Here is a 13,848-nt window from a genome sequence, read left to right on the forward strand (position 1 = left end):
CAACCCCATAAATCCTGATGAAGTCAGGAGCAGACACGGAGGCCATGAGCAAAGCAATACACTTTGTTTTTTAATTGAAAAATATTTGCCATTTTTCTTGATAAAGAAAATATTCTAAATGCTGACAGGATGTTGCATATTTAGCAGGACACAGTATTTCCTTTGTAAGAAAATGTAATGTCAAGAAATTGATTTTTCGAATAATTCCTCTTGGCTATATTTTTTTCTATGAAAATTCTACTTATCAAGTAAGGTAAATATATAATTTGTAAATACTTCTGCCTTGATGTATTCTCTGCCAAAAATGACTTCTAAAATTTTAGAAAAATAAAAACTAATTTCTCAAGTGGACTTCCATAGCACCTAAAAATGCACAGTAAATGCAGAGTCACCCGATGTAAATTCAGGACATTGTTAATGATAGTCTATGGAAACTAGTCTATAAATTCTTGATTAAGGAAAAACCTAGAGTAAAAGACACAAATTGAGAGTGGGAAGAATGTATTCTAGTAGAATAATAACTCCCTGTGGACTGGCATGCACACTGAACAAAATTACTTATTTTAATTCTGACATATATTAGACATTCAGTTCTCTTGCTAGTAACTAGTTATGGCCAAAGTATGCAATTCATTATTCATACCATCATAAGAGAAAACCATCACGTCCACTGCAAGGATGCTATGGAATTTCAGACTTGAAATGTGCCCTAGCTTTTAATAACTGCTGACTAGATTTAGCTTGATTCATTAGTGGCCTCAAAACTCCCTATTCAGACAGTATGCCACATAAAAATATGGCTGCTTGCACTTTACTGCTCATCTTTCTATTGAGAATACTAAGAAGATGGCTGTTTTAAAGCCGAATAAAGTTTGAAGCCTTTGTAGAAATACCCGAACACTGGATACGAAATTTAAAATAACCCCACCCCACTGCATTAATAACATTTTTACATTGTCTTGGTTTGGTATTTTGAGATGGTGGGGTGTCGATTTTTTTAAAAATACATTTTCAAGCATATCAGACCTGCACAAAAAATCAAAAAATTCACACTCCATACCCCAGAGGCTAGAATTACTTCCTTCTCAAATAAATAATTAGGCAGATTTACAAAATGCACATTATTTTCCCAAGTGAATGGAAGGGCTCCAAGCGATTAAATACATAATTAGGTTGTTTTTCTAAAATGCTTATTATTTACCTGAGAGTCTCAATGCAGACTCCTGGTAAATACTGTCTCCCTGCTAGCAGTTATTACCCAAAACACCTCCTTAATTTCCAGCCTTCCTCCAGCAGTGATATCAACAGCGGATGTTACTCAAGGACATGGATCATGAAAAGCAAAATCTGGCTTTGCCAGGAAGCCCATTTAACTGACAAGCTGAGCTTCCTTCATACCTGGCATTGTACTCTTTCATTTTCCACACACAGTAGAAGACAAACAAAAGCACATTTTAGTAGTTTAGTTCATGTTTTAGCTGGACAGAAATTCGGCTGAAGGCTGTGCCTATGTGTGCTTATGTGCTTGCAAGGCTACAGACAAAAAAAGAGGGAAAAAAAGCCCCAAGTTCTTACTAGCTGTTTTCTACCTGGTAAGGATAACGAAGGGAGCGTGGTTTTAATAACCAAGCCTTTGAGCCTCACCCTCCATTTGACACAAGGTTCTCTTTCCCAAGCAGCTGTCTTGGGCCAGGTTATCAGAGCCCACCAGCCTTCACGTCCAACGACTCCCATTGCCTCTCTCCAGGGGACACACAAGCCACAGTGCCAGGCATTCAACACATGAATGTGAATATTCCTGCTAGCTAGGTGGGAAAGAAAAAGGTCAGGGAATAAGACCTAGCTGGTTCTCCTATGCAGCTGAGGGACAATACCAAACTCTCTTTTTCTAGTGATCACAGACAAAAAACTGACCCTCAGAAGTGACCCCTTTTCATTACTCCACCTCCAGAGTCAGTTTTCCTTATGCTTTCATCTGCCCAGAGGCCTCACTGCTTTGTGGTCCTTACAGAAGAGATCAAGAGTGACTGGAATCTCAATCAGAACAAAAGAAGGCAGGAGATGGAAGGCATGACAAGGTGATGGAGAGAAAAGAAAGACAAAATGAGAATGAAGAGCAAGAGAAAAATGTGGAAAAGAATCCGAGAGCATGCTAGCAATATTTAGGGATCAGCAAATAAGGCAACAGAGATGGCCAGACAACAATGGGAATGGCAGTGAAGGACAGAATAGTAAATATATTCTACTTCCCAGAAACCAAGAAATAAATAAATCATGAAAAGAAATAATGTAGAATCAAGAGAGGCATATTCTTAGGCAAAACTAAAGAAAGGGAACAAACAGAGGAAAAAATCAGAATAACTAAGCAGGAGAATTTTAAGGGGCAGACCTTTGCAATTCCCAGTTGTGTCATTTGTCTGGTTTTAACACCTTCAGCTAAGCTATTTATGTTTTACACATAGCTATACACATATGTTTTATACAGTTATATATGAATTCACAGTCACAACCAAATATCTTAAATGGAGGTGAGGACTTCTTCAGATTTCCAGTTTGGTATTAATACAGTAAAAAAAATGGATATTTTGGTTATTTCTATAAAAGCCTAACAGTAAAAGCATTCCCGAAGCACCGGTATCTCCTGCAGAGTTAGCCACAAAGCTGAAGGTGGAGTAGCTGAGGTGTGCACCAAGTGGCAAGAGCTGCACACTTTGCCAGGCCATTGCTTTTATAGCAGTACCTCATTTTTTATGAGGTTTAAAAAGAGACATCTAGGGCAAAGGGTAACAGAGAAGAGAAGCAAACAGGTACTGACTGACAGGCAGGTAGTGTGCTTGCAGTCACCCACCAGGACGCTGACAGATGGTCTCAGTTCCAAATATGACTGTCTCCTAACATTCTGATCTCTGTGACAAACAAGTAAATTATAGGATGCATCTTCAGTCTAGGCCTGCTCAAGGCACTTAAGGATGAGCATTCCACACATTATGTAATCTTATGAATGTGATTGTATTACATCTTATTATTTACTGTTGAAATTTATCCATGAGCATTTGCAGTGAACAAGGTACGCAAAGTTATTAACAGGAAAAGTGTGAATATTCAAACTTAAATTGCTAGTGAAGGACACGACTAGCAAGGGTCCATCAAGTTCCACTTCCACAGGTGTTTCAGAAATGGGAAAGTCTTGTAAGAATTTCATTCACCCTTATTTAAACAATGTATAAGTATGTATTTCATTGTCATTCTCAAATGTTATCTCATGTCCTTTTATTCTTGCCTTGGCTATGAATCAGACTGAATGGTCTGTCCTTTCTTAGAACGTGTCCCTGATTCTGTCCAGCTGTGCTCAACTGAATCACCATTCTCTGCAAACTCCAGTGTTAGTTTTATTACAGATATGTTTATGTTTTTAAAAATGCAGAAAATACAGGGACATTAAATTGTTCTGGCAAATCTTATTGTCCTATTAGTTTCACTGAAATAATGAGACTACATTAGTTTTAAAATGGGAAAATTAAACATAAAAATTTTTAACTAGCCCAAATTTATCAGGCATCAAAGCAAAAAAGCTAACTGCAAGCATCCTAATAATTCATTTGTAAGAGCATATTAAAACTTCCCATTGGATTAAGCAAAATATTTTCTATCTTAAAGAATCTAGAATTATTTCCAAATAAGACTACTCTGTTATCATATGATGTCAAGTTTCTATAAGCAACGGATAACTATAGTTAATAATTTCCATGCTCATAAGAAGGGAAGGAAACAAGGTTACCAAATGACACTAGGTGACATGATGGCTTTTTTAATGTGAAAAAGGATTCCCCATGGGCCAGAATGAGAATATTGTTATTGCATGCAGACCTTTCATTCACCAACAATTCCATTCACCATTATATTGTACTGTATTTGACTCAGATATACAACCAAAACCTCTTTCCTCAATTACACACCTTTTCTCCTTTCCCCTATTTATTTGTTGACTTGAAATATATTTCTGGGGATATAGAGTTTATTGAGAAGCAGTTTGAACAATGTTACTTTCTATAGCCCTCACTTGCATCTACATTGTGCAATCATTTCACACATCTGCTGTATGAAGAACAAATCTGATTTAAGAGTTTTAATAAGACCTTGCATCAATAAATTATAACAGATTGGTGATTAGTAGTATTATTTATATGCAATATTTTTGTATCTCTTATAATGCTGATGTCTGCTTCACAGGGATTAATTATTTTCATAATTTTGTCTAAGTAGTAATATAGAAAATGTCAAAAAGAAAATTAGATTTTCACTTCCCAGACACAGAAATTTAATTAAAGCCAACTCCTTGTTGAAGGGGAACGTCCTTAGCTGGTTCTGTGATATGGCAGCAGCTCTACATGCTGCCATGTGGGAGACCAAGGCTCAGAAAGTGACTCAGGGAATATTAATCACTAAGCTTTGGAGACTAAACACATGCTGCATGTGCCACAGTTGGTCCCAGCAGGTTATTTATGGAGTATATAGGTTAGCAGACAGCAATGATTTCTTATAAAGGCTGCTGCTTGCACAGCCCACCTCAGGGATAGCATTATACTGAAAGAAACTCTCTGCTTGCATAAAAACTGATCCATTAGGAAATCTCTAATTATCCAAACATGAAAGGTCAGCTTCCCTCATGCTGCATGAGTGTAAGATAAAGACCTCAACAAATTCTGGCTGTAAAAACCAACATCTTCTTCAGTCTCTTGGACATTTTAGGACTACTGTCCTAAACTACTGTCATGGAAAGATAAATTCTCAGATTTATGAGAGAAACTGGAGGCATTATTTACACATTTTACCTACCCTCACCCTTTAGATCTTTCTTGTTTCATGCCTTGAATAGTCACCAACACTTCTCCTTTATTCCCAGCCTCTTTGGTCTCTCAGTTCCTTCCCTTCATGACTCTTCTTTCCACTGTTCCGTATATTATTATTCCTTCCTTCTATTCATCTCAATTGTTCCCATTTCTCACCCAGACTTCCTCATGAACATTAACTGCCTATGGACTAGAATGGGAGTACTGAGCAAGGCCATTCAGGACTTGGAACACCATCCATGGACAACTCAGTGTAGTCCTGCTTGAAAATGCATCTGCAGCCATGAATGAAAACAAAACTTCCTTTTCCAGAACCTTACCCTTCTTTCTTAAAAAATATATTTTCCTGGAGAAAATAGGCATTAAGGAGGTACAGTCAAAATCATTGTACTTGCCAGAACAGCACCTACATCAGATGAATTAGAAAACATCCAAGAAGTTCGGTGTAAAATTGATGACTAATAAAACTGTATGACTTGATTTTACTGTTCATGTATGTGATGATTTTTCTCAATCAGATGGCAACTTAAAAGTGACTTATCAACTAATCATTGTAAGGTAAACAAGTAGGGGCTGAAGTGCTTTCAGTCAGAACAAATATCTTTCATTTCCAAAGACAAAGTCACAGCTTTCACTGACTCCAGCTGAGACAAAAATTCACCTCTGTTTCAGCTGGACATAGAAATGGTGAAAGACAGATAGATCCCTCTGCACACACTCCTGCCACTGCTCCAGTATGTTTCTTTTATGTTGACACAGGCCAGCTCATTTCACAGGACAAGAAGTGTGCTTTGGAAGTTCATTTCTAGTTCCTTTTAAAGCCAATTAATTTCCATGCAAGATTTTTTCATTACCTCTTGTCCTTCATTATTGCTAACCAGATTAAGCCCATGTGCACTGTCATCTCTATGCAATTTACAAATGAAATGCATTGCAATAGAAGGACTAGTGAGAGATAAAGGAGAAAAACATCTATGGGTAAGAAATCTCATGCAGGATTTAATTATGGCCACTCGGATTTCTGTAAGTATCCCATTGTATGACTTCACTGTAGTTGTTCCAGAAAAGAATCCAATGCCTGCTTCAAATATACCATGGGATCAAGCTCTGCTTGTTTTGTAGATTTGAAGGCTGTTTAGATAAGAAGTTGGCAATCTGTAGCCACAGAAACAGCACAAAGACTTGAGGGAAAAAACCTCAGATGTCACTGCTTGAACTTCAGTCAACAGTGAAAATGGAAATGAAAGAGCCGCTGTGACTTCTAACTATGTCCTTTGGGCTAGTCTCATGAGCTTGTGCTAGTAAAGGAACACAAAAAAGCACTTGATACACCATTAGTTCATGTTTATTTTATGACCACAGTGAGAGGAGAATGCAGAAGACCATAAAAAACATTTTCAGGAAGCTACTTCAGGAAACTTCTGCAAATTCAATTAATCCTTGAGAATAAAAATTTGGTTTATCCATAGGTTTTTTGTTCCCTTCTCTGTCAAAGTCTGATTCTGTATGCTCAGATATTTCATACCAACAAGAAATTACAAAAAGTTGACTGCTGCCAAGAATTTACCAGCTCCTAAATATTAAACTTGAAGAGTACTTTGCATTAATTCCTAAATCCGCAAATGTGTGTGTTTTAATCCCTTTTATTTTATTCCTCTAATAATCACTCCCATTTCCCAAATTTTGTGATTTCCTAAGGTATCTCAAATATGTTTAAACAGTGTTATTGGAGAACACAGACTTCAGAAACTGCTGACATACTGAGGCTTCACAACAGGAAACTCTTATTCCTTGTACCTGTTCTTGTAACTGGCTCCCTTTAGGCCCCACCAAACTCTGTATGCTTCTACATTACATTCCTGAGAAGGTTCTGTTCCAGAACACTGACTTTCATTTAAACCCCCTTGCATAGCTGCACCTTCTGAAATTGCTTGGAGCTTTTGTCCATAACAGAAATGACTCAAACGCACTATTTGGGGTGGTCAAATCACAGCTTTCCTCCTCCCTTCTACTTGCAAACTTTGCTTAAGCTGTTCATTCTCCCCTTTTCTATAAGGGTACTAGGATTTTGAAAGATGATTCAGAGATTCATGACTGCATTGACATAGTGTTATTATACAAATAGCATGTAATGTGGATAAAAAATTTAATCTAACCCTAGAAGCTTTCCTTCAGTGGAACATGGTTCTTGAGGCAATTTATTATACTTTAAAGCTTTAGTCCTTTTTATTAGCAATTCCATACACAAATTGGGGTAATTCTCCATATTTATTTATATATCTGTGGTAAAATCAGATTACTTCCAGATAAAATAGTGTTTTATAGTCATCAGGAGAACCGCATCTTTTAGCTGGATTCTTCTAAAATACATCATGCATATGATTACTCATAAGAAATAAAGTGATGCAAAGATGCTTTTGCAAAGTGCCTATAGCAGCACAAAACCTTGCCTTTTCTAGGTCTCACCAACTTTTCTACTACCAAAGAACTGTGGAAGTCTATTTTACATTGGGGATCAAGATTCATAATGCTCTAATGCTATTTCAAAAGTGCAACTGTGTTCATAGGAAAAGAATGTGTTTAAAAGAGGTAATATATTGTATATTTGTATACAATTCCTTCTTTGAGGTAATGCTCGAAGATTCTTTGCCCTGCACAGTAACTAAATAACCATAAATGATCTTTCATGCATATGCAAATCCATCCCTCTAAGCACCTTATTAATTATTTCAAAGATACTTGGAGGTCACCACTCATGGAAATTTCTATGCATGAAGCCTCATTAATACAAGACACCACACAGAGAGATGGGATAGATTTTTGTTGCTATTTAACAAGGGCAGAGAGTATAATCTGTAACATTTACTTTTTTTTATTTTAATGACCAATGGAATTCAGCCAGCTCCTCTGCACTTCTGGAAGTGCTTGCTCTGAGCTGCTGCAGTGGGTTTGGGTGGTGGGCTGCTGCCACACTCCTGTGAACAGCTAATCCTATCAATGCACTGCTACTGTGTTCAGAGCTCTGCTCCTCCAGGCTGGCTCCTCTCAGCTGGAGCTCTGCTGCCTGGCACTCCATTAGCAGCTGAACACTAAGGAATTAATGTTCTTCTTCCAAAAATCACAGCAATGACACATTTTGTTTTGGAACAAAGTGAAGCTATGGCACTATTGAGGTGATATATCATAGCTCATCTGCTCAGATGATAGCTTTCTTTTGAAACCTTCTTATCTCCTGCTTAATTAGGCCGCATAACAGAAATCAAAGCAAAGCAAGGATATAACAACACAAAATACCTGAATGCAATGAAAAAAATTGCATCCTCTGGCACATGTGTGCCAGGAAGCAAGAAATTAAACCTACTTGAGGAGCCCTGTTTATCTGAAATCCCTAGATCCTTTCCAGCTCAAGTTATCATACACTTGTGATGATAACACTGATCTCGTCTGTCACAGTGACCCTTTGCTGTAGCAGCTGCTGTTTATTTTTATTCTGTTGTGTGTATGGTGCTTTCACCTCTAGGTTGATCCAATAAAAGATATAAAAAAACTTGCTATGTTGGTACATTCCCTTGATAAAAATCGGGAACAGTGAGTCAAATGTTAATGGAAACTGCAGGCTATGTTCATTATGTTATCTCTATTTTTGAAAAACACTAGAATGAACAGAACTAATTGGAAGCGCCAACTATTTAACTATGCTTAATTACAAAATCAAACCCTCCTGTAGAATTTGAGGGCAATGTGTGCACGTATGCCTTGAGGAAATGTGCCAGTTTTTAAGTAAATCTATTCTTACATGAAAATGATCAAATAACATTTAAAAATCCAAACCTCAAACATCAAGACATCACAAACACTATTTCAGCATTAGTCTGTGGTGTTTAAAATACATGTTTAAATGCAGACTTTTTTGAGCTGTCTGTGCAGCCTGGTCAGCTACCATAACATAAATCTCATCAGAGTGAATATGACTTTGTTTTGTATTCCTTTTAGAAGAGGGCTCAAACAAACCTCTATCTTTTCAATAAAGCTCAGACCTAATGTTTATTTTTTTACTTTGAGTCATTCTCCATTAGATATAACATGTATTAAACCCACATTGCCAGAATAAGAAAGGTCTTGGCATGTCCTATGGTGTTCATTTCTGTCAAGGAGAATTAATTTGAGGGTTCATTGAGGTAATTAGAAAAAGCTGTGTCAAATAGTGCCTTATCATACCCATCTGTAAACACAAACTGCAAAGTGTAGTTGCAAAATGAAAATTGTGAACTGCAGACTGCAAAAATGACATCTTATGCTATTCAGTAGAAATACCATGATAAGTGGAAGAGAAAATCATGTGACACTGCTCTGAAAGTTTCTTAAGTGAATTCATTGATGAGAGCTGCTGCATCCATAGCTGTGAAGGAGGCTAAAACCCCTTGGGTCTGAACAGCAGGAAGAGGTTGGCAATGCAGGCATGCCTCCTTCTCACAGGTGCGATGAAACAGTCTCATGACTTTCTCAAATAATAAAAAATACTCATTAGTTCCTAACTCAAGTATAACTTAATACTAGAGACAACCAAATGACCTGTATATCAGAAAGTTAGGTTCAGATAGCTGCAGAAATGAACCGTGAAGTTACAACAGCTCTGTTTAGATTCTTCATTCTGCAAAGTACCCCAAAAGAGAATAGTTACAAGTGCATATTTTTAAATGCAAAACTGCTAACATAACAGAGACAACTGACAGAGGTAGCAATCAATGAGAGAGAAAAAGTATTGCAATTACATTACTATTGCTACTGCTATTAGAACTGCTTTAAGGTTTAGTATTTTAAAAACAACTTTCCAGTTTGGGGAGTTCTGAAACTTTGAGATTAGCAATATTTTAGTCTTGCCATATATAACTATTATAACACTTAGAGTACAACACAGCTGAGGCTAGACTGGCAGCAATGGCTTCTTTCCCATTTCCTCAGCTGAACTCTATCTCACTTGAATAGCAGAAGTACACCATCCTTTGTGCATCCTCTACAGCATGCCTTTCTTAAGCCAAACCCATGCCTTCCTCTCCACTCCAAGGCTGAAATTCCAACCCTGAGCATCCCAGCATCACCTTTTTGTATTCTCCTCATCCCTACCCTGCTTCCACTGTTCAATTCCCATAATGTTCAACTTCAGCAAACAGAAAAGAGAAAAAGACTGCCTGACAACTGCCAGTCAGTGGTAAAAACTTCTGAAAACTTTTTAGTCTCTTCTCAGAGAAAAAGAACTTCTGGACTGAGCAACTGGAGTTGAAAATATATGGAAAAATCCTAATACAAGTTTAGTGCAGCATGACTAGCAATGGGTTTACAGAGAGAAGAGGCAGAAGGGTCATTAGTTTGACATATCAGCCTGCACTTTAGGAAGCTCTCTGACACCAGCCACAGCAGCAAGGAGGCCCACAAGCAAGGAGAAAGATGAGCTGCCTGCTGCACCACTGGCATAACTGATTAACCTATGGAGCTAACAGAAGAAAATGGAAGAAATCAATAAAACAGGGGAAAAAAGGAAGGATTCTACTCAAGCAGCTTATTAATTTGTGTGGGAGCAGCAAATGGATTCACTTCTGGAGAAGCAAGGAAGGAGGCTAAGAGTACAGATTGACCACACAGCACTATGCTAATGTAAAGGTCAAGGAAAGAACACTAGGTATAAAGTTCCTATTCAGTTTCTCATGACAAGTTTTCCTACAAAACATTAAAAATTATTTTGTGTAGGATGACATCAGTGTGTAAATGCAGTAGCTGTTTAGGGGGAAGTAAAATAAGACCTGGCAACACAGCACATAAATGGCAGTTCTAGTGAAATGTAAAGAACCATTGCTTGCTTGTTCTTGAAGCAATTAAAAATAAATAATTTATATATTTCTTACTAATGTACTTTCAATATTGTCAAGGCATGTTTCAGATTCAATAGATGCCACTCCACTAAGAACTTTTGTCAATTTTTCTCCCATCTAGTGGGGTTTTAAACTTATTTATCAGCCATTCAGGTAACCAGGCAAACCTATCTTCTATGCAGCTTCTAATATGGTGTAAAATTATTTTCATACCATGATACAGCACTTGAGACAAACATATATGCTCCCATTTTAATTTAACACCAAGAAAAAAGAATTCTCTGTATAGAATATACTTCTATACTTCTTCATAGCAACATTTTTGACAATTTTGTAGTCCACATGCCAGTGTAATTGAATCAATTCTCAAAACAAATCTTCTATATTATATTTAACTCTTTGTTCAGTTAAGTCAAGCCTTGTTTCCTACTCAAGTAAAACACGTAACTACATTTCATTCAAAGAGGTGATAATTAGCAATAATAACTTCACCAAAAGGAAGAGTATTTAAAATTCCTGTTGCAGTCCTTTTTCATTAGTGCTTGAAGACAGACCAAGAAAGTTAATAATTTACTTAATTTGAAATTGAAAATGTGGAGGTCAAGGTGTTTTGTTTTTTTTTTTTTTTTTTAAACTGTAGTGTCATGCTATCATCTGCTTGCACTTCATTATTATAAAACACTAATGTGAAGAAAGTAAACATTTGATTTTAAAAGAAATGCCCTTTAAAATCCAGTTAATTCTCCAGTTCACATGCTTAGCAAAATCCACTTCAATATTCAAATATTTTCTCCAACAAATTAAACAACTCCTATAAACACAGTATAATTCCACTGATTTACACAAAACTAATAGGTGTTAAAAAAAATATTATCCTGAAATCAAAATTACATTAAAAACAAATTATAAAAACATCACCAGAAACATACCTACACAGGGGAGGGAATAGCCAATCTCTGGGTCATGGGTGAACTGGCGGTCATTCAGCATGGTCACACAGTACAGATGGAAGCAGTCCAGGCAAATGACATGGCGATGCACACATTGGAACACAAGCACAGGACTCCTGTCAAAGACAGAGCAGTGAGAGTGATGAACAAGGACTGGACTGAACTCCAAAGAAAGCTTCATTTCAAACTTCTAATTTAATAGTAATTTTCAATTCACAGCAAACAGGATTATTACATGCGTAAAAACAGATTTTACCCTGGCATATTGCAGCACTTTTCAAAAGATCGTTTCTAAAAGGAATCAGATATAAGGAAATGGAAGTAAAGTTTTACTGAAAGCTGAAACTTTACTGAAAACTGAAATCTAAACCAAGAAAAGTCCTTTAGAACAGATATCCTTTGTATGAGGTGAAGAAACATCATATATGGTAAAACATCAATGGTGAGAGGTAAGATAAAATAGGTATGTGACCATCTAGGAAAGCTAAAGATTTTGTGAAAACCACCGTGTGCCTTCAGCCTCTCAAGGCAGCCATTTGAACTCTGCAACCAATGCATTCTCTTAGTACTGATGAGTAAAGTAATTCAGCTTGTGGTGAGAGGTGTGTGATTCAATTTGGGAGTGAAACACCTAAACTTAAGTGCTGGGCATAAATATGGTGAGAAATTCCATGTGGTGAGAAATTCCTGCTACAGTCAATACACTAAGTGGAGGCTGGAGCTGATCAGCCTCAGGTACCTGCAGTAAGGTGAGCTGAGTCATCAATGTCTCCATTGCCTGTATGGGCTCAGCCTCCATGGACCATTCCAGGAGTGCAGGCACCCATCACACATGCAGAGACTGAATAAAGCTACCCAAGCCTGACAGAATGCTGCTTGTGGAGGTGCAGAGAGGAAACGCTTGAAATAAGTGAGGACAAAGAGTTTTACTCCTGAGCTGGTTTGCACTCAGAGAATATCCAGTGACAGTCACAGCAAGGAAAGCCAGAGAGCGAGTGGTTTCCAAAAGCCCGTCCAGGACCAGCACACTGAAGGTGAATGAAAAATTGAGTAACACAGAAAATATTACACACACGTGAAATGTGCCTTCACTGCAGGAACATACTGATCAAACCTAATGGTGTTGCTCTAACATAGGGTAACTTCTGCTAACTCCTGATGGATATAACACACCTGTCTGTTCCAAAGTAAAGTGTGCTATACATTGTTTCTTATCTTTCAGAGCTATTACCAACCTCAAGTCTCAACATGGCAAATAATAAAGAGAGATGTGCTAAATTGAACACAACAGTGAGATTCCCATCCAAATCTTGAATTACTTTACTCCTTTAATTTGCTTGTGAGTGAACACAGGAAGAAATTCACCCCAAATTTCAATGTTTTAGTTACTAGTAAGAAGTATAATTATTTTTAAAAATAAAAGTAGGAATTCTCACACATTTATGGTACTCCAGGAGACAAGTATTGAAATACAAAATGAAATACAGAAGGACTTGTGATAAAATCATGAGGGTTAGAAATACTGCTACATTTTCTCTAAAACCTGATATGATGCTTTGAAAATCCCCTGAAACAGTAAAACACAAAGACTTCAGTGTAGGAACACAGCTTCAAAATGTAATCAGTAATTTCACATACTGTATACAAGCATTTAATCTTCCATGAAAATATGTTTTAGTATTGTACATACTATAGAATTCATGGCAGTGTGTTAGTACCTCCAAAAATATAATCTCTGTGTTTTAAGGATTTTCTTGAATAAAGCAGCTTAAAACTGAATTAAATAAAACCTCCCCACATTACTAATCCTTATTAGTTGCCCACTTGCTGTTCTGAATGTACCAAATAATAATTTTAAAAAAACAGCTGTAAGGCAAAATGAGCTTAGCTCTGGACAGTCCCTAAGTCATTATGGAGAAATAGAGAAGCAGTTGCCTTGTCCTACAGTGCAAAAGTCCCTGTGGTCACCAGTAACCTTCAGAAAAACTAGAAACACTTTAGAAAAAAACCTTACATTTCTTCATAAATTGCGGATTTAATAAAATTTGCCCATAGTTTTAATGGATATCTCACTTTAAGGGTTAATTGCTCTTTTTTATTACTTCAGTGTCTAAGTGTCTTTTCTAGTTTCATGGGAAGCTCCCTGTTTCTAAATTCACACCTCTCTGACCTTCACTTCAA

The 13,848-nt window shown here is 37.0% G+C and overlaps 1 protein-coding gene across 1 annotated transcript in view; it reads right to left on the reverse strand.

Annotated features, from left to right (window-relative positions):
* The window catches only part of PRKN (parkin RBR E3 ubiquitin protein ligase), a 675,844-nt gene that overhangs the window by 252,589 nt on the left and 409,407 nt on the right, over window positions 1–13,848 (reverse strand). Inside the window, 1 exon segment of the mRNA XM_059469512.1 lies at window positions 11,647–11,783. Coding sequence (XP_059325495.1) covers window positions 11,647–11,783 — 137 coding nt within the window.

Source organism: Ammospiza nelsoni, chromosome 3 (genome assembly GCF_027579445.1).
Source record: "Ammospiza nelsoni isolate bAmmNel1 chromosome 3, bAmmNel1.pri, whole genome shotgun sequence".
In the NCBI taxonomy this organism is placed as follows: domain Eukaryota; kingdom Metazoa; phylum Chordata; class Aves; order Passeriformes; family Passerellidae; genus Ammospiza; species Ammospiza nelsoni.